This window comes from Podarcis liolepis (assembly GCF_965112155.1).
Source record: "Podarcis liolepis genome assembly, chromosome: 12".
NCBI lineage: Eukaryota > Metazoa > Chordata > Lepidosauria > Squamata > Lacertidae > Podarcis > Podarcis liolepis.
Genome location: NC_139563.1, coordinates 19,126,865 through 19,152,164, shown reverse-complemented (window position 1 = coordinate 19,152,164; position 25,300 = coordinate 19,126,865). Strand labels below are relative to the sequence as shown.

The 25,300-nt window shown below is 43.9% G+C and overlaps 1 protein-coding gene across 2 annotated transcripts in view; it reads right to left on the bottom strand.

Moving 5' to 3' along the window:
* LOC310689307 (integrin beta-1-like) overlaps positions 1-25,300 on the bottom strand; it is a 48,159-nt gene that overhangs the window by 5,222 nt on the left and 17,637 nt on the right. The window contains exons 10-17 of one of the 2 annotated variants that reach the window (XM_083466862.1): positions 24,270-24,410; positions 23,965-24,167; positions 21,916-22,154; positions 20,250-20,472; positions 14,082-14,166; positions 11,777-11,860; positions 6,078-6,212; positions 3,156-3,261 (exon numbers count right to left, since the gene is read on the bottom strand). In XM_083466862.1, coding sequence (XP_083322988.1) covers positions 6,111-6,212; positions 11,777-11,860; positions 14,082-14,166; positions 20,250-20,472; positions 21,916-22,154; positions 23,965-24,167; positions 24,270-24,410 — 1,077 coding nt within the window. In that variant the 3' untranslated portion in view covers positions 3,156-3,261; positions 6,078-6,110. Of the gene's footprint in view, positions 1-3,155; positions 3,262-6,077; positions 6,213-11,776; positions 11,861-14,081; positions 14,167-20,249; positions 20,473-21,915; positions 22,155-23,964; positions 24,168-24,269; positions 24,411-25,300 lie in introns of those variants that run through there. The other variant, XM_083466863.1, reaches the window with a different exon arrangement.

The following is a 25,300-nucleotide window of genomic DNA, read 5'->3' as shown; positions in this document are numbered from 1 at the left end:
TGCTCAGCAGCCTTTGAGTCATTTAGTGCAATTTTGGTCTGGGGCTTCGCTTTAGAACTGGTTCTGAAGGGGTGACCCATGACCTCAATAACTCTTCCCCCCCCCATCCTTAGTAATAGCCCTGATTGCGCTTCTCCTTTAGAGGCTTTCACTTCCCTGGCCGAGGAGCTTGGGGTACCTTTGGTGGCGGACAAAACAGAGGGTCCAGTTCTGACCATAAACTATTTTGGGTATTGAATTAGACACAATTGCACAGACATCCCGCCTACCAAGGGAGAGGCTAGCATTAATTCTGCAACTTCTTCCCCTCAAGAAGATCACCCTTGACCAGAGTCAATTCACACTTCAGTCACCTCAACTTCGCATGCTGGGTAGTGTCCCCTGGCCACCCCCTTTTGTGGGTGATTGACTAAGCTGTCAGCGGGACTGCCTCTCTAAAGTGGTCAAGTCAGACCTGAAGGTTGGGTTGAAGTTCCTGGAAAAGTACAATGGCATTTGCGTGCTGACGAGTTCAGGAATCACCAGGTATGCTTCTGGACCGACAATCAAACGGTTGTCAGTGTCCTGTCAAAGCGATTACCGCACTCTCCTAGAGTGGCAGATCTGTCCCGGACCTTTGTCCTTTTGTGCTTAGAATTAAACATCTATTTCTCTACCAAATTTACCCCTAGGGTTAACAATGACATCACAGATGTTCAGGCGCAGCAAATTGCCACAGCCATTCCGGGTGCACCTTTGGAGCCTTGGGAACGTGATGTCCTGAAGGGAGTATTAGCTTCAGGAGCCCCATCCACGCTTAGATCTTATGGAGTTTCAAGGCAAATTTATAAATAAATAAATAAATAATAAATTAATAAATAATAAATTAATAAATGCTAGGCTTGACACACCTCAAGGCAAATTAGTAAATCCTAGGCTTGACACACCTCCTACCAAGGCTGAAGCTCTGCAATACTTGGTACATTGGAGGGTGCTGGGTCGTGTTTTGTTGGAAGCCGCCCAGAGTGGCTGGGGAAACACAGCCAGAGGGGCGGGGTACAAATAATAAATTATTATTATTCCTATTATGATTGTTGTTGTTGTAGGGCTGGCGCAGGCTGCAGCCACCTAAAAGTGTTGGTAGAAGGCCCTTATGACATTCTATGCCAATTCCAAAATAAATAAATAAATAATTAAATAAAATTAAATTTATAATAATAAAATAAAATATGGAGTATCTGTTGGTCCGAGGACAAGGCCCGGTTATTTTCAGCTGCATACTCCACTGCATTTGGCGCTATGCGCATTGGCAAAGTGGTTTGTAAGGGCCAACCAGAATCCGCTGCCTGGGGTTAGTTTGAGAGACCTGACCTTGTTCAGATCCAATTTAGTCCTGCATGTCCAATGTTCCAAAACCGATCAGCAGTAAAGGACACTAAACATTTCATGTACGTGAGACCAACCGTCTCAGGTCCATTTCTTATACATTTGGATGGCTCTCGCCTTGCATGGCATCAGTCCACGTGCATTATGCAAAGGGTGATTGCTGCCTGCGGTTTATCCTCAGCTGAATTCGTGGCTAACTCCTTCAGGATTGGGGCCGCCACTACAGCACTGCATTTGCGACTATCAGCTGAAAGGATGAAGGACTTGGGGGCAGTGGAAGTCTGATGCATTTAAGGGATATATTCGTAAGACCTTGTGATTGTTCACAGTATACTTGACCTGGCTTCGTTACCTTCTTTTGCTTTCAGGTGACGTTGCGGTGCACATTTGGATTATAGGCCCTGCACTGTCCACCGGGTTAGAAACCATGCCGTTAACAGGGACCCTATGGTGCAGGAGCTATGAGGGCGCGCATCTGGATAATCGGGCACAGCATTGTGCATTGGGCCAGGGTCTGCGCCATCAATTCCGGTCTCGGGCCGCACCTTAACTACATCAATATATCATGGATCTCTCGGAGGGGAATGCACTGGGCCGGAATGTTGCCTGCAATTAGGGCCAGAGCGGCAGCGGTGGGCCCCCCCCAGATGCTTTGGTTATCCAATTAGGCGAAAAGGATTCAGCTTACAGAAAGGCAGTCGACTTGATGTGGCATCTCTTTAGTGACTTTGAGGAACTTAAGGCCTCTTATCCAAACATCACCATTCTTGGGGCCTTGGTGATGGAAAGCCAGGTTTGGGGAGAGAGCAGGTGCCCGATAGCCATAAATAGGGCTAGGAGAGCCTTGGATCGGGCGGTGGTGCGTAAGGCCTCTTATCCAAACATCACCATTCTTGGGGCCTGGTTGATGGAAAGCCGGGTTTGGAGAGAGAGCAGGTGCCCGATAGCCACAAATAGGCTAGGAAAGCCTTGGATCGGGCGGTGGTGCGTAGAGTGGCAGCCCTGGGTGGGTGGGTCATTGACCACCCGGGCAACTGCGAGGCCCTCTACCGGCTTGATGGCGTGCATCTTTCAGATGCGGGAAATGATATTTGGCTTACTGATATAGCAAAGGGGGTAAGAGATTGGTTTCAGGCATGAGAGTATTGGCGGCGAGCGATTGCTCGTGTGGCGGTAGGCATTGGTAAGAAGGGGTTAAGAGGATGTGTGGGGGGGGAGGAACGCCATCACCTCCCCCCAGTGAGCGAAGGGTGGTCCGTTAAAGGACTCCGGGGGGCGTGGCCCTGTCCGAAGCCTATGGAGGTGAGGGCCAAAGGCACGCCCCAGAGCGGTGACCCGGGGGAGCTCTTAGTCGACGTGCCTCGGCGGGAGACTCCCCCGATTTAGTGTTAACCCTTCCCCGTGTCTCCAGCAAATGGGCTGGAGCCGGATAGTCGTTAGGACCAATGCCTAAGCCAATGCCTCTCATTCCTGAATTCAATAAAGTTGTGGCCTAATTCGCCCATTTAACCTTAAACTATGGTGTCTCGTGTCTTTATTTATCCTGGTGGGGGGCGGGAACTCGCCACGCAACTACTTCTGAAAACCCCTTCATTTAGCCAATATGTGCCTGACAGCACAACCTACGCAGAAGCGATCCCCATTCAGTTCAGTGGGGACTTATTCTCAGGTCAATGTATGTAGGCTTAGCTCGAATGTTTATCTTTTGACCCAATAAAAATGAATAAGTTTTTGGGGGGCTCTTGAGATCAGTTTCCTCAAATGTTGGAGAAAAGTTAGCTATGACTTACGAGTTTCAGTCCTTCCAGATGCTTTACTTCCTTAATGTTGGTTAGACATACAAATATAAGGTTCCTGGTTTTCTACTTTACTGTAATGGAAGAGGACGTCCAGGAACTGAAAGGAACAAGGATCAGAAAATGCACCATCATTCTAAATCTATTTTAGAGGAAACTATTAAATGGATACTGTACTAACTTCAGCTATCATGTCCCTGTTACCGGTTTTTAAACCAGCGAATCCATTGTTTCTGGTTTTCTTTTAAAAATAAGGGTGTTTCTGCAATATAGAAGTGTGCAGATAGGAAACAAAAAGAATAGCCCAAGGGCATTCTCTGTCCAATGGGTGTGTCATCGTGACCTTGCAAGCCAGGGCAGCACTATTGAATGTGTTGCCAAAGAATAAAGCAAGCTGCAGCAGGGTCTTTGTTTAAAATCTTAATAAAAAATGAATAATTGAAAAGAGCATGTCCCTGCATGGCTTCTCTTTTAAATCTCTTTGAGATTTTTTTCTACAATCAAGTGACATTTTATTAAACAAACAAACAAACAAACAAACGATAGGAGTTCAAATATCCTGCCCCATGTTTGCCTTCTGCAACCATATCCTACTTCTCAGTGGTTTAATAGTGAATTTCAAAGTGCAGGAGACTCATCATGGCTGCCCCCTAAGCCACATACCAAAAATGCAAGCAGCTGTACAGATCCATTATTATTCACAAACACAGACACAGCCATGGGCGTAGCCAGGATTTTTGTTAGTGGGGACAGGCCTTTTGTTAGGGAGGGGGCAGAACCTCAGTTTGCTATGTATTTATTTTTATTTTTCTGATGGGGGCCCATGGACACAGCCAGAATGACTTAGCTCCCTCCCCCCATGAGCTGCATAGCTTAGAGAAGAATTTGACTTGAACTTGTATAAACTGCAAAGAAAACAAACCAAATCACTTTAGACTCTAGCTCGCAAAACAGTGACACTGACTGCCAGGCAAGGAAGGTTAATTCTAAATCCACATTTCACTTCCCAGAGTAAAAGCAAGGCCTGTGAGTTACTGTGCTGCTCCTTCCATTAGCAAAACAAGAGGAGGAATGAATGAGCTAGATATCTCAGGTGCTAGGTTGGGAAACATGTAGATGGACAAAAGGAATGTCAAAAGGAGGAAATTGGAGGCTCCAGTGTGAAAGGGTAGTGCAGATAAGGCTCACTGAGCAATTAATTCATTTCTTTCCCACTCAGCTTTTATCTTGCCCTTCATCTGACAATTTCTGGGTGGAGTTCATGGTTCTCCTCCCAATTCTTTGCTTATGACAACCCTGCAAGGTAGCCTAGGCTGAAAGATAGTTACTAGCTGAAGGTTACACACCCAGCTTTGGGGCTGAGTGGTGATTTGAACCCGGGGATCCCTGGTTCTACTCCAAGTAGGGCCTTTTAGCATACAAAATGGTAATAAAAACTTTCAAGTCACACTGAAATCTTCAGGGATGGATGATTTTAAAAAATCACATGTGGGTGATAATCACATGTGGGTGATAACAGTACCAGTAAAATTGAGGGCTCTTTAAATTGAAGTTTAGGCAGGGAACAGATCAGAAATCTATCTGTTATACAGTTTATTTATCTGGGGTGGGGAAATCCAACAAGGATTTCCAGCAGAATTGGTGGTGGTTGTGGGCAGAATTCAGCAAGAAGATACAGTACAATGAAATTAGAGTGCACTGAGTATTTACTCTCCAGTGCTAGTCTATGGGCAGTAGAATCTCTCTGCATGAAGCAGCACTCCGGATTATGTCTGTATATGGAATTTGACTCGGGTGGAAAGAGAATCAAACTCCTGACGCAAAGCCTTTAGTGTGCTAGAAACTCAGGGCCAAACTATGTGTTTTGCCAGAAGAGATCTGTGACTGATCTCTTGATGTTTTGTTCTGGTTTTTTGTTTTAGCTAAATATATCCGTGGGGGAGGCCCCTCTGCTCATTGGACTGGGGAAGGAGCAATGAGGATGGAGCTTTTTAACGTTCCCTGAAGCTTTTTGCTGCTCAGAATTGATGCTTGCTAGTTTATATTTCTTCCTGTATTTTTTCTCTCTCCCAGGAAGCACGTGGAAAAGAGAGCAGGGAGGATTAAACACACCCAGCCCCTATGCCACTTCCTTGACCAAATTAGGACCTTTCTCTTCTCCCTGCAGCAGTGTTTAGCTGAAAAAGAAAGATCGGAGATCATTCAAGGGTTTCCCAATATTACACATACCTTGGCACTAATTTTCCTGTTATTTCAGAAGCACAGCCATGCCAGTTTGTTGCAGCTTGGGCACTGCAGGTACAACAGCTGATTGTGGCATGAGCTCCTTTATGCTATAGCCTTCTTCCTCAGCTGCATCTCATGAAGCAGGCTGTTGCCTAGGGAAAATGTGGGCTATCATAAATTTCTTAGCCTTTAAGGCACCATATTTGCCCCTCTTGAGCTATGCTAAATCCATGGCTAACAAATGTGTGTGGGGATGGTTTAGCCCCACATGTATTCACTAGAAGTTTCATAGCATCCAGCTGTACACATCTACAGCTCTCTGCACATGATCAGGAACCCTGCCTCTCTATATATATTCTAATGAGCATCTGTATTCCAATGAGGGAAGGGGAGGTCAGAGCTTCAATGTATCCCCTGCAAAAGTTTATTATTCACAGATTCTTAGTGTCTGAAAACAACTATTGTTACCATTCTGGCAAGGAAACCTGAATGTGCATTTAAAGTGATTTGCTCCTTATAAGAGTATCTTTATCCCTGTGGCAATTATGTAAGTAGAAAAGGGAAAGTTACACCCTGTCTAACACCTCTAAGTTCCACCATTAGGGTGAAGAAGGGCCTGCTAATTTAAAGAGAATAACTTCCAGGGTTTGTTTTTTTTTATTACAATATATATAAAAAATTCTTCTTTACCCTCAACATTCTTTGATTCTGATAAATGCTGAATCACTTTCTTGCCTCTGTCCATTTCCTGTTGCTTCCTGTCACTGCATGTAGGTAGGGCTGTGAGATCTTTTTGGAGCAAAGACTCATCTTTTTGCTTGGCAGCTGCGAAGCAAAGGGATTGAAATAGGTGAGCGGAATTCACAACATTCGCACCTCCACCCTACTTTTAAGGTGTTTGTTTACCATCTCTTAAGAGCCTTTATCTTAAGAATATTACAGAGCTGGAAAAGGGACAGAAAATGGCAGCCAAAGTGACCTAGGGTTTTAGGGAACAGAGTGACTCCCCTGGGAGGAATGGGCGAGGAAAAGGTGGAGAGGAAGAGGGGAAATAGAAGCTGGTGAAATAATGCATGTTTCTCCCTCTCTCAAATCACTAGAATTCATGGATGCTGAAAGTTGGAAAATTCAGGACAGATAAAAGAAAGCACTTATTTGTGCAATGCATGGTTAAAACTATGGAAATCAGTTCCACAGGAGGCAGTGGTTAGGTTTAAAAGAGGGTCGGACAAATTCATGGAGGATAGGGCTATCAGTGGCTATTAGCTATGATGGCTTATTCTGACTCCACCATTGGAGCAAGTAATGCTTCTGAATACCAGTACAATAGCTGGGATCCAAAGACAAGGGGGAGAGTGCTCTTGCAGTTTGATCCTGCTCCCATGTTTCCTGCTGGCATCTGGTTGGCCACTCTAAGAACAGGATGCTGGATTTGATGGAAAATTGGCCCAATTCAGGCTCTTCTTATGTTCTCCCTCCAAAGCCCCAGCTGCCAATTCTATTGGCAATAATATCTGCCTATTTATTACTACACGTATAGCCAACCTTTCCTGCAAGGAACTCAACATGACATGCCCAGCACCCAGCCATGGATCTTTTGTTTAATCTGTAGTTCAGCCCTAAGAGGGAAGCTTTTAATCATACTGTTGGAACTGGCATTTTTTACATAGGTTTCAGATTATACAGGTTTTAATCTTTTTCTTTAAAAACAAAAGAGAACATGTTACTACTGTCCAGTATCATGGCTATGTCACAAAACTGCCTTTAAAAAGTTGTAAAACAGGCATTCACATTTAGTCTGCCTTCAGATGGCTGCACATTAACTGTTTGCTTTACAATGGTGTGCTTTCTGATGCAGTCTACTAACATCCCAAAATGTACTTTCGTAATGGCAGTGGGTCAGCAGCGGAAGGACATCTCAGCTTGCAGACATAAACCGTTTTGCATGGCAGATTAGTCAGGCCAGCAAGTCTGTTCTCGTAAAAGGTGAAATTGCCTTGACATGTTGTGCTGATAAGAACAGCTAAAGGTATTACATTGAAATATTTTCTCCCTGAAAGTAAGCAACGCACATATTTTGAAGGAAAGAAAAAATATGAGGCAAAGGGGACTTTTGTTGTGACAGCTGGCTTGACAGCTGTGGTGTATAACTGTGCCACAGCTATACCTTCAGTCAGCCAGCATGCTCTGACGCCACACTGTGGTTTTACAAAGACCAAATGGACAGCCTCTGCCCTAATCTATACTTGCCTAAGCTTTAGTTGGATTTTGAACACAGCACGGTGATACAATGGCAGTAAATACAACATACCAACCACCTAAACCATTTTGCTTCAACTGGTGAGTCATGTGACCCACAACAGGGTTTTACCTAAGGTGGGCTGCTCCAGTAGTACCATAATTCATTTTCTTTTTATTTTACGTTTTTGTAATAAGCCTCATGTTGTTGTTGTTTAGTCGTGTCCGACTCTTCGTGACCCCATGGACCAGAGCACGCCAGGCACTTCTGTCTTCCACTGCCTCCCGCAGTTTGGTCAGACTCATGTTTGTAGCTTCAAGAACGCTGTCTAACCATCTTGTCCTCTGTCGTCCCCTTCTTCTTGTGCCCTCAATCTTTCCCAACATCAGGGTCTTTTCCAGAGAGTCTTCTCTTCTCATGAGGTGGCCAAAGTATTGGAGCCTCAGCTTCACTATCTGTCCTTCCAGTGAGCACTCAGGGCTGATTTCCTTAAGAATGGATAGGTTTGATCTTCTTGCAGTCCATGGGACTCTCAAGAGTCTCCTCCAGCACCATAGTTCAAAAGCATCAATTCTTCGGTGATCAGCCTTCTTTATGGTCTAGCTCTCACTTCCATACATCACTACTGGGAAAACCATGGCTTTTACTATACGGATCTTTGTTGGCAAGGTGATGTCTCTGCTTTTTAAGATGCTGTCTAGGTTTGCCATCGCCTTTCTCCCAAGGAGCAGGCGTCTTTTAATTTCGTGACTGCTGTCACCATCTGCAGTGATCATGGAGCCCAAGAAAAGCCTCATGTATGCGCTAAAATTAAGATACAAAAAGGTCAAGGGAAATTGCTTTCAACCTGGGGCCCACAATGCGGTGCCTGCAAGCATCACAATACACTCAAATATGCTCCTTGGAAGCCACTAAGGTCCAGTTTTTTATTTTTAAAACTGAGTATTTTTGACATTCTTGTTGTTTGATTGGGGTTGTTGGTGTTTTGTCTGTTAGGAAGCAACTCTGAGCGTCACCAGTTTTTCTTTTGTGAAATGGGCATCTTGGAGTGCCCCCAATAGCTCTTTAAATTTCCCACTGGGCCCAAAAAGATTGGGTACCTCTGCTATAAACCATTACACTGAGGCATTTGCAGCACTCATTCACAAATCAATGGGCAAAAAATTCTCAGTAGTGTCCAGTCATGTAAATTTTTACATTTTCCATTGGACCTGTCTAGGAACATAAGACCATTAAAATGCTGGTCCAGGTGCACTGGTCCACTGGCCCAATAATATATCTGCAACAGTGCCCAAACTGATGCCTCTGTCAGAGTCAAAGCTTTACTACTCTTGAACATGAATTTTTTTTCCAACTTGTGCTGCATTGCCCAGGATACTGTTTTAGCAGAAGTAGTGCTGTCAGAGTTTGACCAAACTGCGGGAGGCAGTGGAAGACAGGAATGCCTGGTGTGCTTTGGTCCATGGGGTCACGAACAGTCGGACATGACTAAACAACAACAACATTGCCGTCAGACTGCTGTCCATAATATCGGGCTGTAACTCCTTCAATTCTGTTGCTCTGCATAATCCTGGCATTGATATGACAGGTTACATAGGGGAAAGACTCTTTCCAGCTCTCTAGAAAAGCCAGGTAGTGAGATTTAGGCTTAAGGGGACAACCTCAAATCACTAACTCAAGAGCAGTTCTACAGAAGGCAGCAGAACAGTTTCAGAGTATGCAGCTTGAGATTGCAGCCTTAAATGGTAAGCATTTATACAGCACATAATTTTTCCATCACCGGGCAGAATGCAACAGACGTCTTGAGTGCTTTGCAATAATACAGCATAATTCATTTCTCTCTATGGTACTTTGAATCCTGAGCATTAGGTCATCTTTTCCATACATTTGCCAGAGCAGGATTATTGCACAGAGAAGACTCTCTCCAGGGCTTTGTTCTAAATGACCCAACAGATGAGACACATCATTTCTCTTGAATGTGTTCCACAGTCTGATAATTTTAAGGTCTCCTCTGCCTTTGGTAGTTGGCCCAAATTTCCCTGTTAAGTCCCAATGATTTAAAATCCTGCATTTTTGTCCTTGTGGCAAATACATTCTAGAGCCGATTGATCCTATCGCTTTGTACATTTAATGGAATAGCTTCGCTCCAGAGGAAATAGATCAACTTCTGTTTCACCACTGTTATATAAAAACATGGAGGGAATGTGAGCCTGGGCAAACACTGGAGAGGGGAAAACATGTAGCCAGTTTTAACAATTACATTTTTAAAAAGCAAAAGAAATGCCTACAAAAACATAAAGCATTCCTGTGTTGGGAGTGGGCAACCTTGCTAGTTTTCGACCTTTTAAAAAAAGCCGTAGGAGTGCTCTCATTCATGAGTGATACAATGTGGAAAACTTGCTTTAAAAAAGTTCACATAATAGCACACATTTGTGGAAGGAATTAGCATCACATGATGCATGTTTTAGCACATGGATGAGTGCGGAAGTCATAAAGCCACATTCAATGCAGCATTCACAATAGCCGTGGAGAGAAGGGAAATAGTATTTCCCGAATCACAACTACAAAACAATGTAGTTTGAGTACTGTGAAAACAACAGCACAACCAGTCCTTTGAGGAAAGTTCTTTGGGGTCTTGGAAACAGACAAAGAAGAAGAAGAAGAAGAAGAAGAAGAAGAAGAAGAAGAAGAAGAAGAAGAGGAGTTTGGATTTGATATCCCACCTTTCACTCCCCTTCAGGAGTCTCAAAGCGGCTAACATTCTCCTTTCCCTTCCTCCCCCACAACAAACACTCTGTGAGGTGAGTGGGGCTGAGAGACTTCAAAGAAGTGTGACTGGCCCAAGGTCACCCAGCAGCTGCATGTGGAGGAGCGGAGACGCGAACCCGGTTCCCCAGATTACGTGACTACCGTGACTACCGCTCTTAACCACTACACCACACAGCTGTACATTTCATAGAATCAAAGAATTAAAGAGTTGGAGGGAACTCCGAGCATCATCTAGTCCAACCCCTGCAATGCAGGAATCACATGGGTGGTGAAGAACAGTGTGGGAATCATTCTAAACTGCTGGATCCCTAGTCTGGGGATTCCTACCCCGTTATGATTGCATATGCCATTTATAGTCTCCAATACTTGGTACATTCCCTCCTTCATTAGCATATTTCTTGGATTTGTACTGCCCAGGTCTAAATGTGCAAACATGGAAGGAAGTCCCACTGAGTTCAATGTGACTTATTTTCAGCCAATTTACTTAGGACTGCATTCTTTTTCCTTGTCTCGGACTCCTTCCGATTAAATTCCAGAACCATATGTGACAAGAGTATTGTTAGCCCAGAAATGGAAAAAAAAAAAAATTCCGACGAAAGAAGAATGGCAGACAAAATTAATGGACTATGCAGAATTGGATAAAATGACAGGAAGGATTCGAAACCTGCGGGACCAGAGATTTACAGAAAATTGGAAGAAGTATATGAATTATTTGAGGAGCAACTGTAATCAACAAATTACGCTAGTAGGACTACAAGAAGTTTTGTAAGGAGAAATATACGAAGTGTTACAAAGTAGAAAAAGATAGAGATATTGGTTATGAGTTTGAAATGTAATAGGGAAGATAAGAAATGCATACTGATAGATTAAATTGGAAAATTTTCAGACAGGATTGATGGAAGTCAAAAATTTGAATAAGATGTAAAAGAATGTTTAATTACTGTTGAAAATGATATGTTAAAAAAACTAATAAAAATTTATATATGAAAAAAAATTCCTGAACCGTATGCACATAAACTAAAACATAACAAAAACAGTCATAAACAATAAAGAAAACATTAAAAAATACACAACCAAACTGAACAATTTCCACATAAATCACGAGATCTAAAATAAAAATGCAAAAAACTGAACAGCAACCCCTCCCCACCAACAACCCCCCCTAAACAGTACCCTAGCCCCAGAATCTGTTCAGCAGCTTCAGCTTTTGTAGCTGGAGTCAGTCAGTGCCCCAACCTCCCAGGCCAGGTGGGAAAAGGCCTGCAAGGCACAGAGCAGGTCTTCCAGGATTTGCAGCCAAGATGGCATAGGAAAGAACTGATCAATTTTCCAGGAATGAATATAAGGGCTGTTTCCCCCGCCCCCCTTTTAAATTTTTTACCTGATTGGTGAAAGGTAGACAATCAGTGCTAATTTGTACATGGTACTCCACAGCAAAAACTGCTGACATTGTGGCGATCATAATCTGCATAAATTCGTTATCTGCATGTTTTAGTACAGTGCCAATGCTAAATGTAAAATTAATATGATATGCATGGAAATAAAAACGTATGAAGGGAAACATTGTTAATTGTATTTATGAAACACTAAGAAACTGGGAGAAATTTCACAGCAATAAAACCGATAAAGAAACAATACAATTTTAAAAAGGCATTATTGGCTGCAATCAAGCTAAGTGTAGGGAGCGCCACAGGTACAGGGGGCTTCACAGCTCTCATTGATGTGTAAAGAAAACTCTCCACTTGTAATGTGTGTGTGGGGTGTTATTTATTTATTTATTGCATGTATACCCCCGCTTTTTCTCCAAGGAGTTCAAAATGGTGCACATGGTTCTCTCCCACCTCATTTAATCCCTGCGACAACCATGTGAGGTAGGTTAGGCTGAGAGATAGTGACTGGCCCAAGGTCACCCAGTGATATTCATGGCTGAGTACGGATTTGAACCCTAGTCTCCCAGCACCCTGTCCAACACTTAACACCACACTGGTACGCGATGCCTTTGCTACATACTTTCAGCTACTTTACTACTAAATGCTGCCTTAGAATTCCTTTCACGGATTCCTTTCTGGCTTTTAAATAGCTACTGATGTTTTTTTAAAATAAAAAAATGTACATTTATAAGGAACAACAGCACATGAAATCTGATATAAGCATGGGACTGGCCAAATGAAACAAATAGAAAAGATGCAGAGTTAGGAAGTACAAGGCCCAGTTCGAATCCCTGCCTAGCCTCTGGGCCATCAGTCTGCTTCTTTCTCCCTTAGGATCAACTTGTTTTCTTCAAGTGACATTGTTTTTAACCAAAAGCAGCTGTGCAGAACTGCAATCTAGATCGGAAGTTGAGGAGTGTGGGGAGAGGAGCTTATCTCTTCCTTTACAGGTCATTTTTCTCTCAGAATAGCCCTTTCTATGTTTAGCCCTGCCACACTGGGCATTTCTTATCCAGACTTGTTTTGGTTAAAGCAAACTTTGTTTTTTTAGAAATACCTCATAAGAAATTAGGCTATGTATACACATTTTATTTTAAAATCATTGGGACAGAATACTTGGTGTGTCCCACCCCCTATATAGTCCATGTTCAATCTAGTTCTATTGAATATCCCCACCCCCTGCGGAAAAGGGCTTCTTGGGAACATAACGACTCATTGCCGACTGATTCTGCATTACCCCGCGGTGTGCCCATTTGAAAACAGAAGAAAACAGCAGCCTGGGCAATGGGTGTGTTTGTATCCACACCTGCCCAGGGACATTGTAAGAGGGCGTAGCATCCTTGTAAATACTCTTAAAGTATTCCTGGTTTTGCACCTGTTGGTTATTGAACAAAGTGAGATTCAGAAATGAGATAAGAACTAAAGGCTCCTATGGAGAAACTGCCACTGTTACAGGGGATAAGCAAGGAACAAAGGACGCTTTGTGTTTGTCCTGCCTTTATTTTTTTAGTGTGACGGGTCTGATAGGGAGTTTGTGCAGTTGGAGTTTGTGCTTTGAAACTCTCCTGCAAATGAGGCCTTTTTATTTTGGTCTTGCTCAGTGACGGCAGCAGCACCCGCCCCGTTTATGATTAGGATCCAGCCTCCTGGCGACAGCTGACAAATCTGGAAGCTTGCTCACTTCTTTGTGACCTTTCAGTTGATTCCAACAGCACCACACTACTGTTACTAAGGATTCCCCATTCCCTCAATGGACCAACACAGCTACTTCCAATTTTTCTCTACTTCTTAAAGTGCAACGCAAAATCAACCATGATTTAGTCTGAGAGAGAAATCAATCAGGCAGGCAGGAGGGGCTGGGGAGCAGCTTAAATGTGCAAGCCCATTTAAAGAAAAAAATATCCTTAGAATTCCTCTAGATTTGGCCTGATTCCTACTGAGGAGCTGGCTGCCGTCTCCTTTTCTCTTTGATTTAATGACAGAAGTATCCAGGAGGCTTCCAAAGCCAAAGGCCCCATATGTTTGACATTCTTTTTCTTCTGGGAAACTGGAAATGACCTCGGACCTCAATGCTTATAATCAGCCAATTTGTGTGTTTACTGAATTGTTGTTACTATCCCCCCCCCCACCCCAAGGGAATCTAAAGGGAATATACTTTTGCCAGAGACGGAATTTTGAAACTCCAAAAATAACTTTTTGGCTCCTTTGTAATACTTTCTGTGAGTGCTGTTGAGCTTCCCCTTTTTATTCTCTGACCTTTTCACTCTTGCAATCTCTCTCTTGACTTTTCTGCTGATTCTGGTGAGGCCATTGGCTCATTTGCTCTGATGTCATGGTGACCCTGTGTGAGAATGAGAGGCGACAGGGTCTTTTGTGGATCTTTTGCTTAGCTGAATGCTAATGGGAAGTGCAGAATCTGAATTCTAAGACTGGTCACATGAAACCTCTGGTACATGCAAGCACATGCATATTGCCTACAAGACTTGGGTTACATATGCTTCAGGTTACAGACTCCGCTAACCCAGAAATAGTACCTCGGGTTAAAAATTTTGCTTCAGGATGAGAACAGAAATCCTGCTCCGGCGGCACAGCAGCAGCAGGAGGCCCCATTAGCTAAAGTGGTGCTTCAGGTTAAGAACAGTTTCAGGTTAAGAACGGACCTCCGGAACAAATTAAGTACTTAACCCGAGGTACCACTGTATTTGAATGACTGAATTCCTCATGCAAATGGAATGATTCTAGATAATGCACTTACAAGCCATAGGCAATTGATACTTGCTGTTTATAGGGTCATATCTTGGAATGCATCAGAACTGTGTGCAGTAAAATATGCACAGTATTATGAGAAACTGTGATTCTCTTAATGCGGATGTACCAAAACAACCAGCTGTGTGAGGGAGCAATGTGTTAGAATGCAGCCTGTATACCTCTTAATATGGATGTTACAGAACAATGCAGCTCTGAGGTGCTGTCGGCTTTTTGAAATAGACATCAGGATGCGTTTAGATAAGAAGAATTGCTTACTTGGAATTTTGTACCTTTATTACTTCTAAATTAGTATGTTTAGGATTACAAACTAAGGCTGTTATCACGTGCCACTTAAAAAGCACTCTGTGTCTGATACTGGACTAAACTACCTACATTGGCTAATGTGATTTTTAAAAGTAGACTTCTGCTGCTGCCTGCTGCCTGGTGTATGAACATCACCCACACATATGAACAAAATAGTACATGAAGAGACAATTACTGTATCATGAAAGAACAGCCAACTTTTGTAGGTCTCCAAGAGACAATCCTATATTCTGTTCAATTTATTACAGTGCCATATGTATGGTAATTATTTGCAGTCCTTTATCTGAGACACCACATTTATTGACGTTAAATCTGATTAATGTTGCAAGGTTTAAATTCTGCAGCCTTTATCACAAATGCACTTCCTGAATCAAATTATTCTTCATTGAAGCTTTTGTACTGCTTTCTTCAACTATATTTGTAATATTAATTTTTTCATTCATCTGACATGATTTGATTGCTAAGAAACCATTCTTTTTCTGTGAACCTCATGCTGGCAAATCTCTTATGCACTCATTTCATAGAATCATAGAATCATAGAGTTGGAAGAGACCACAAGGGCCATCGAGTCCAACCCCCTGCCAAGCAGGAAACACCATCAGAGCACTCCTGACATATGGTTGTCAAGCCTCTGCTTAAAGACCTCCAAAGTAGGAGACTCCACCACACTCCTTGGCAGCAAATTCCACTGTCGAACAGCTCTTACTGTCAGGAAGTTCTTCCTAATGTTTAGGTGGAATCTTCTTTCTTGTAGTTTGGATCCATTGCTCCGTGTACGCTTCTCTGGAGCAGCAGAAAACAACCTTTCTCCCTCCTCTATGTGACATCCTTTTATATATTTGAACATGGCTATCATATCACCCCTTAACCTCCTCTTCTCCAGGCTAAACATGCCCAGCTCCCTTAGCCGTTCCTCATAAGGCATCGTTTCCAGGCCTTTGACCATTTTGGTTGCCCTCCTCTGGACACGTTCCAGTTTGTCAGTGTCCTTCTTGAACTGTGGTGCCCAGAACTGGACACAGTACTCCAGGTGAGGTCTGACCAGAGCAGAATACAGTGGCACTATTACTTCCCTTGATCTAGATGCTATACTCTTATTGATGCAGCCCAGAATTGCATTGGCTTTTTTAGCTGCCGCGTCACACTGTTGGCTCATGTCAAGTTTGTGGTCAACCAAGACTCCTAGATCCTTTTCACATGTACTGCTCTCAAGCCAGGTGTCCCCCATCTTGTATTTGTGCCTCTCATTTTTTTTGCCCAAGTGCAATACTTTACATTTCTCCCTGTTAAAATTCATCTTGTTTGTTTTTGCCCAGTTCTCTAATCTGTCAAGGTCATTTTGAAGTGTGATCCTGTCCTCTGGGGTGTTAGCCACCCCTCCCAGTTTGGTGTCATCTGCAAATTTGATCAGGATGCCCTTGAGTCCATCATCCAAGTCGTTGATAAAGATGTTGAATAAGACCGGGCCCAAGACAGAACCCTGTGGCACCCCACTAGTCACTCTTCTTCAGGATGAAGAGGAACCATTGATGAGCACCCTTTGGGTTCGGTCCGTCAGCCAGTTACAAATCCACTGAGTGGTAGCATAGTGAAGACCGCATTTTACCAGCTTCTTTACAAGAATATCATGGGGCACCTTGTCAAATGCCTTGCTGAAATCAAGGTAGGCTACATCCACTGCGTTCCCTTCATCTACCAGGCTTGTAATTCTGTCAAAAAACGAGATCAGGTTAGTCTGACATGACTTATTTTTCAGAAATCCATGCTGACTATTGGTGATCACAGCATTCCTTTCTAGGTGCTCACAGACTGTTTGCTTAATGATCTGCTCCAGAATCTTCCCTGGTATTGATGTCAGACTGATTTGGTCCACTAGAAATCATAATATTCACAGGTTATTTCTTAAACATTTGTCCTTTACTTATTTGCCTTCACCCACAGCATGCAGTTGGCTTGGCTCACTTTCTTAAGCTATCTTTCTATAGCCATTTGTTGTCCAGGTACATTTTTGGGATGCAGCTGCTCTGAGTTTGCAGCGTTTTTTCCTGCCAGTGAGACCTTGTCTTAGATAAGGAGTTCAACTCATGTACAAATGATGTGTTTATGGAGCAAGATTTTGAATTTTAACTCAGTAAAGATGTCCTCTTGCCTCATATGTATAATTTACTTAAATATAAACCAGGCCGTTCTGTCTGAGGAAGGAGTTCACTCCTGCTTCTTGGTTTCCGCTAAGGCCTTCAGCAATTCTTGAGTGCAGATTCCCAAGGAATACAAGCAACTCTTCTGTCACTGTGATTTAAATGAGGTTAGGCTATAGCTCATTATCTGTTTAACAGTTCATTGACACAAGGCACTGGAGGCAGAAAAATCTCAATCTCTTGGGGGGGGGGAATGGTACCTGTTAGGGTTCCAAGGGGTTGCTCGAGAGTAAGCAGGCAAATGCCTCCCTGCTCGGCTGTGAAGCCTTGCTTTCGATGCCAAAATAAACTTTATCTGTCCAGAGCGCCACTCTCCCGTGGCTGGCTCATTCACTGGCAGAATCCGTGAGTGGCTGGTCCTTAAACCTTCCCCAGCAGAGTAGTTTCTTGACACCCAGTCTGCGCCTCCCCCCTCAGCGCGGAAGCTTACTGCGCAAGGAGGGCGTGGGTAACGGAGGACCTCTCTCCTCTCCGCTTTGCCCAGGCAAGGTGTCCTGGCACCGCCTCGCCTCCTCCGAGCCCTTAAGCTCCTCTCCACTGGAGGGCAAACCCTGGGATGACAACTACACCCTGTCTCCCACCCGTATGACTTCCCCCGGCCTGCAGTGCTTGTCTGCCTGCCTTTTGTAGACTTCTTTAGCCCTTTCCAAGTTTAGCCGGAGTTGTTGGTGCAAGGCTTCCATCTCTTCTGCAAATTGCTCCGCTGCTGGCACACTCCATTCCTCCTCTCCACGCCCTGGGAAGGCCCTGGGGTGACACCCATAATTGGCCATGAAGGGGCTCATTCCCGTGGACACATGTTCAGCGTTGTTGTACGCAAATTCAGCTAGCGCCAAATTCTCTACCCAATCGTTCTGCCTCTCACTGACATAACAGCGTAGGTACTGCTGTAGTATTCCATTCGCCCTTTCAGCCTGGCCGTTGGTTTCTGGGTGCCTTGGTACCGAGAAGTTCACCTCTACCTGCAGCAAGCTCATGAGTTTCCGCCAGAACCGCAAGGTAAATTGTCTTCCTCGATCGGCTGTCTCCTCTGCTGACACCGCATGAGAGCAGGCCATGAAATGGCACATTTTAGTCAGTAGATTGACCACCACCATCACCGCTGTTTTCCCCCTTGACTTGGGCAGATCAATGGACACCACCTGCCAGGGCCTCTCCGGTGTGGGTAAGGGTTCCAGTAACCCTGCTGGTGCGGTTCTTTCCCCTTTGGCCCTCTGGCACTTGTCGCACCCCCGGACATATTCTCGTACATCCTCCCTTACCTTGGGCCACCAGAACTGTCTGGTGACTAAGTAGCATGGTCTTATGCTGCCCAAAATGCCCGGCTGTTGGGTTGTCATGGAGCTGCCTAAGTATCTTGGCCCTCAATGTCTCCCGGAGCATACATTGCCCCTTTGTAGTACAGGAGCCCTCCTTTTTCCTCAAACCCCCCATTTCCCCCCTTTCCATCTCTGAGCTCCCTGATTTTAGTCTGAGCAAACTCATCGTGTCTGGTCAGCCCAACCAGTTCTTGGTCCACAGGAGGTCCTTCCCCTTCCATGTACTCAGGTTTCCTGGAAAGTGCATCCGCCTTCACATCCCCCCCCCCCAGGTACGTATTGTATTTTGAAGTGATACTGTGAGAACATCTGCGACCATCTGACCTGTCTCTGGTTAAGCATGTGCGCTGTCCACCAGTATTCCAGGTTCTTGTGGTGCCGCGCCCCAATCAAAAAGTGTCTCCACTGCCGAAAGGCCGCGTAAATGGCCAGCAATTCTTTGTTATAAACAGTGTAATTTTGCTCTGACTTGCTCAGTTTCTAGAAACCCTCATCCTCATTGGTGGTGTCTGGTGTGTCATCCCCCCCCCCAGTAGCTCCCTGCTATCAACGGTGGTCACCTGCAAGGGAAATCTAGTGGCAACAGGTGTAGCTGGTGCTCCAGAGTAAAGTCTCTACTGAAGAAATTACATGATGAACCCGAATCCAGCAGAGCATTCACTTGTACTGGGTGCCCATTTGGGAATTCTAGCACCACTTCAACTGCTATGGCTGCCTTGGGAGGGTCTGGTTGGGGCTCTTCTACTGGTCGCTTGCCTGGTTGCTGCCCCTGTTGGTCTGCAGCCAAGCTTTTTCGTTTCCCTGCACCTGCGCCTTCTCTCCCTCTTCCTCTTGGCTTGCTGCCCCCATCATGCCTTGCCAGGCGTTTCTCTGGGGACAGACCTTCGCGAAATGTCCAGGTCGCTGACAGACGAAACACTTCTTGGCTGTTTTCCAGTCCCTTCCCTCCTTCTTCCTGAGCTCACTGGTGTTTGAAACCGCGCGTGCGCAGGCTCCATCAATTTCAATCAATTTAGCATATTTAAAATGAGTTGCTAATACATTCTAGTAATAGGTATTCAGCAACTGAACTACAATGCTGTGAAATAACTGGGTGCACTCAAGTGCAGTTTTTGCACAGATTTAAGATATACTAAAAAGGTAAAGGTAAAGGGACCCCTGACCATTAGGTCCAGTCATGACCGACTCTGGGGTTGCTGCACTCAACTTGCTTTATTGGTCGAGGGAGCTTTATTGGTCGAGGGAGCTTCCGGGTCATGTGGCCAGCAGGACTAAGCCGCTTCTGGTGAACCAAAGCAGCGCACGGAAACACCGTTTACCTTCCCGCCGGAGCAGTACCTATTTATCTACTTGCACTTTGACGTGCTTTCGAACTGCTAGGTTGGCAGAAGCAGGAACCGAGCAACGGGAGCTCACCCAGTCATGGGGATTCGAACCACAAACCTTCTGATCAGCAAGTCCTAGGCTCTGTGGTTTAACCCACAGTTCTACCTGCATCCCCTTAAGATATACTAGTTGGCTTTAAGTGGTATCTGCAAGTGCAGGTACTATTTATTTTTTAAACTGAAAAGTTACACACTTCAGTATACCCAAGGAAAAACCCCCAAGGCAGTTTACAACAAGAAAACCAATATAAGAAAACACTAATTACCAATATTTTTTTCAGAATTTTGTTGGGGGGGGGGGAGGGAGAAAGGGAGAGAGAAAGCAAAGCAAAAACATGGGCCACAAGAAACAGTTCCTTGTACAAAGGGGAACACAAAAATTCCCCTGGAGCAATTTGCAAATATCCCAGCAGGAAGTTATTTTATTATTTAAAATTCCAAAAGCCTTACTTGTTCTCTGCAAAAAATCCAGGGCAGGTCGGGCACAATTCACATGTTGGCCCCGTAAATTTGGGATCTGTGCAGTTACAGACTCCACACTTGCAGATTCCTCTGCCATTACAGATTTGCCCATTTCCAGCTACACACGGGGCGGTGTCCATGTAACAATCACAAGCAGAACCTGTATAATTTTCTGCGCATTCACACTCACCACATTTACATTCACCATGTCCTGCAATAAAAAGATAGGTATTTAGTTTCTATAAAGCACATGAAATTGAACATCAACAACTGCCATAATCTGATTTAATTTGACAGAAGCATTCAAAGTTGATTGTATTTCCCACCACCCAGGTAAAGGAATAGATCATGTGACTTCTGTTTCAACCACAAGATCCAGTACTGCAAGTCTCTTCCACAATTCCAAGGAGAGGACATGCTGTACCACTAATCTCCAAAGGCCAACTCTATAGAGACAATGGTGTCCTGTCTGCAGGATATTTTGTAGCCCTACAAATTTCTATGAAATTGGTGGAGAACTGCTATGAGTGTGCTTTCATAGAATGAGGTTTGGTAAAAGTTGGGTCTTGCATGTTGTGGCCATACATGACTTGACCATCTGACTGTAGTAGAGCAAAAGACCTTGGTCTGCCTCAGAGGCCAGCAAACCTGGGAACAATGTGCCTTTAGAAAGCAAGATCAGAAAATCATTGTTGCTGAACAATTTTGAGGTTCATCTTGCATGCTATTATCTAACCACTCACTCTGCTATGTCCACTGGCAGTTTGCTGAGAGTGCTGATTTTAGATTGCACTGTCACTTGGAGCTCCTAATCAGAATATTCTCCTTTCAAAATGGTGTCAAAAGTTGGCACAAAGGTAAGGGATTAATGGTGTTTGGCAGGTTCCTCCCCATATTATCTTCCTAACCTGTACTGTCCAAAGTGGACAGTTTTGGCTCTCTCTGTAATCTCTCAAGTTGCACTCCCACTGAATGGCTCCCACCACAGCAATGGCCAGCATGTACTGCTTCCAGATCACAAGAACTAGAGACACTGTGGGCACTGGAAGTCCCTGTGGCAGCCAGAGCAGCTGTATAGGGTCTTTTCTTTAGGGTCTTTGACAATACTTAGTTGCAGGCTCGGTGATTACTCATTTCCCAGTTGGTCCCTTGAGTCAGAAAATAAGAGGAAAAACAAAAGTGGAGAATAAAAGGTTTGTTTGTTTTTTAAGGCAAAAAGGAATGATCCAGAAAAAGGAGTAGGAAATAACAGAAACCAACAAAAAAGGGCCAAAGGAAGTACACACTGTAGATAGAGGAGCTGCAGCTGAACAACTTGGCCTGGGTAAGATAGGACCAGATCTGGTGGTTGAACTCTAGGCCACATAACCCCTGCCTTTTACTTGATGTCTCTTGTAAATTTATAAATTAAAGTCTTGTGAATGCATACAATAAAGGCTACAGTGTATGATTCTCTTCAGAAAAAGCCCCTCTCCTTTTACTAATAGTATTACTGTGTTCTGTATTGCACAGCAGAGTATCACAATCCAAGAAGATCTCCTCCCAAATGTTAGGCTCTCACGCTTAGAAATAAGTACAGGACTGCACCCAAGCATTCCCCTTCCTCCAGAGGAACTTCTGAATCCTCACAGTTTTAAAAGGGTCAGTTCATTACCTCCACAAATCAAGCCATCAGATCGATCACAGTTGAAGTTATCACATTCGCAAAACCGGCCAGAGTAGATCTCATTTGCATTCTCTCTCTTCCTGCACACACACTGTCCACAAATACATTCTCCATTGTTACTACATATTTCTGAACTGTTTGCTGGTCTACAGGTGCCTGACATATCTTCACTGTTTACTTCATCCATGCTGCATTCACAGAGCTTTCCAATACGTCCTGGTTTACACCTAAAAGAGAAAATGGTTCTCATTACTAAACTGTTAACTAAAATCAATGCAAAACTTTCTTTTCCCTTATATACATATTGAGAAGGGGGTGGGATGAGATTCTGGTGCATAGCTACAGGAAACAGTCTCTTTCATGAGAGCATGATTCATCTTAGAGGCAGACATTCCGAAACTCAAGAGCAGCAGTTTGGGGAAGCTGCTGAATGACTCTTCTACTAAGTTCATTAATATAGCAGCTGCTCCTAATTGCCGTAAAAATAATATAAATGCTAATTTATTCCAAAGGTGAAATGAGGCACATGCCTGCTCGACACACCAGACATTCATTTTTCTATGCTAGAAAGGTCTTGAAGAATGGTCTACTACAATTGCACTTAAGAACAGGTCCAATCAGCCTGCAATAGTATTAGTATTCACCACTTATCTAATAATAGTTATTGTTAGGGAACTGCCATCGGAGCCAGAGGGAGAGGGAGGGCTCCAGAGGGATTCTGGAGAGCATCCTGGGAGGGAGAGAAGCAGCACATCTTCTGGGAAAGGAAATCAGCGTAACACCAGTGGAGAAGGGGGGGAAGATGGGGGAATCGGCGAGGTGGCTCCAAGACTCTTCGCCGGGAACCAGTGGGGAGAGCATGGGTCCTCCGATGCCCACACCCTCCCTGCGCAGAAGGCTTCCACGCAGGGAAGCTAGGCGGAGACTAAGCGTCAAAGAGCTTCTTTGCTGGAAGAAGTTCAAGAAACGCCCACTAACGGATTCTGCCAGCGACTGAGACAGTCACGGGTGTGTGGCTGTCCAGACAGAAAGGGTTCATTCAGGCAACCAGCCAAGGGTGGCGTTGATTTACACACAAGCAACCCCTAGAACCATTACAGTTATATGTTTGTTTATTGCCCACTTTATTCCCCACAGGACTCAAACAGATAAAAACAACACCCATAAAGTACATAGCGCTTTCAAAAACGAAACAAAAAAACAGTGTGGTCCAAATTACTTTTGGAAATACATGGGAATTTAAAGATCCTGGTAGGAATAAGCAGCTGGTGTTCATGGAGGAAAGGAAGGCAGGAGGGGCCAGTATGATATGACTGAAGGTACCTGAAAGCCCAGCATTAAAATACAAATTTCATGCTTGCTTAAGGAGCTGACTTGGGTTCCCTTCCCTTTATTCATTCGTTTTTTCCTATATGAGGAGAAAGGACACACAACTTGTCTTTGTGTAAGGATTATGTGGCACAGGAAGGAAAGAGGTTAAGAAAGAAACAAGGATGGGAAATGGTCCAAGCTAAGCAAACAATGAAGTAGCGGGGGGTAATGAGAGAAAAATGAAATAATGATTACATTGACCTGCCAAGCAAGGGGATGAAGACGCAGTGCAGAAATAGCAGGAGATGGGGAAAATGAGAAGGAAAATGAGATACGTGGTAGGAATTGGGGAAAAGCTGAGGTTTGGAGAAAGAGAGGCAGGTGGTGGAGAGAATGAAGAATGAAAAAAATGAGTGAAGGGCCATTTAAAATAGGAGGAAAAGGGGAGTGGCAGAGAATAGGGACTCTTGTGAGTTCTCCAAAGCATCTATTTTCAGTGTCGAGACTCAACCCTGAAGCATGTGAGGAATACATGGAGGTTCTCCTGAGCTGGTGGACAGCACATTCCCTTCAGTGCTGATTCCACCCAAGAAGAATCAGGGAAAGGTCTTCCAACTAAATTTGTGTCTAGTCTGGGATATTTTGGGGGGCCATTTACAGTCAAGGGATATTTTATTTCCTAGCAGATTTATCTGAGGGAGAGAAAAAACATTAATATTTATCTACCTGCAGGTACCACACTCAAATGTTCCACTTCCATAGGAGCAAATAGGGCTGTCTGGAATTCCGTCCTTGTGACATTCACATTCACAGATGAACTCCAGATTAATTTCTACCTCTTCAGTGAAACCTAGTGGCTTGATTTTAATGGTTTCACCCTGCCCTTTTTCTGGACACTGGTTGGCTGTTACTTTAATCTCAAAGCTAACCTGTAAGCAAAATAAAGAGTACATAGGTAAATTGTTTGACACTGATTAGAGGGGGGGGGTGGTGAAGCAATACCACACTGATTCCAGAATGCAGAAAGTTACCTCATCTCCAATTGAAATGTTGGAGCACTTTCTTCCTTCATCTCCTGTACCATTCACTCCATTCTTGCAGAAAGATTTATATTCAATTGTGACTTCTTTTGGTAGTTTGTTGTTTTCCAGAATGACTTCTGAAGACAATGACTAACACAAAAGTCAAGTAGTTTAGTGAAGGATAATGGAACATGCAGCCCAACTTCATCTGGAAAGCCACAGGTTTTTCTACTCTGTGGTCTCCCAGATGTCCAAACAGTTCCTTAAAAACACTTGGAAAATACTCTCTTGCAAGAGATACATGTTCAACAGATTCTAACTAGTCCTTTTACAACGTGCATTTCTGAAGGGACTACAGTGGTACCTTGGTTCTCAAACACCTTGGTACTCAAACAACTTGGAACCCAAGCACTGCAAACCCGGAAGTAAGTGTTCCTGTTTGTGAACTTTTTCTGGAAGCTGAATGTGCTCCATTTTGAGTGCCACACTTACGTTTTGAGAGTTATGCTGAGTTCTGTCTGTTTTTGCTATTTATTTTACATTTTTGTTTCTGCGGCTCTTTTTTGTTTTGTTTTTGTTACTGTGTGGAACCCAGTTCAGCTACTGATTGATTGTGTGACATTGTTTATTGCTTTCATTTTAAACTTCAATGTTCTTGTTAGATAGTAAAATTCATGTTAAATTGCTGTTTTAGGGGTTGTTTTTTAACGTCTGGAATGGATGAATCCATTTTGCATTACTTTCTATGGGAAAGCGCGTCTTGATTTTGGAACCGACTTCCAGAACGGATTAAGTTTGAGAAGCAAGGTACCACTGTATTAGTTTTCTCTGTATCTTGGCACAGCAAGTTTTGAACTAGTGTTACCGTTTTCTCGTGGGTTTTGTGCAGCCAGCGTCATTGTAGCTTACAAAACGGATAAAAGAGATTGATAAAATTGTATTGCTGATAAGATCAGAACTGCTATTTTGTTCTCCCAACTCCTCCCCCGATAAACCACACACAAACATATTGAAAAGGACTGCAGACTGTTCAAGGCTTT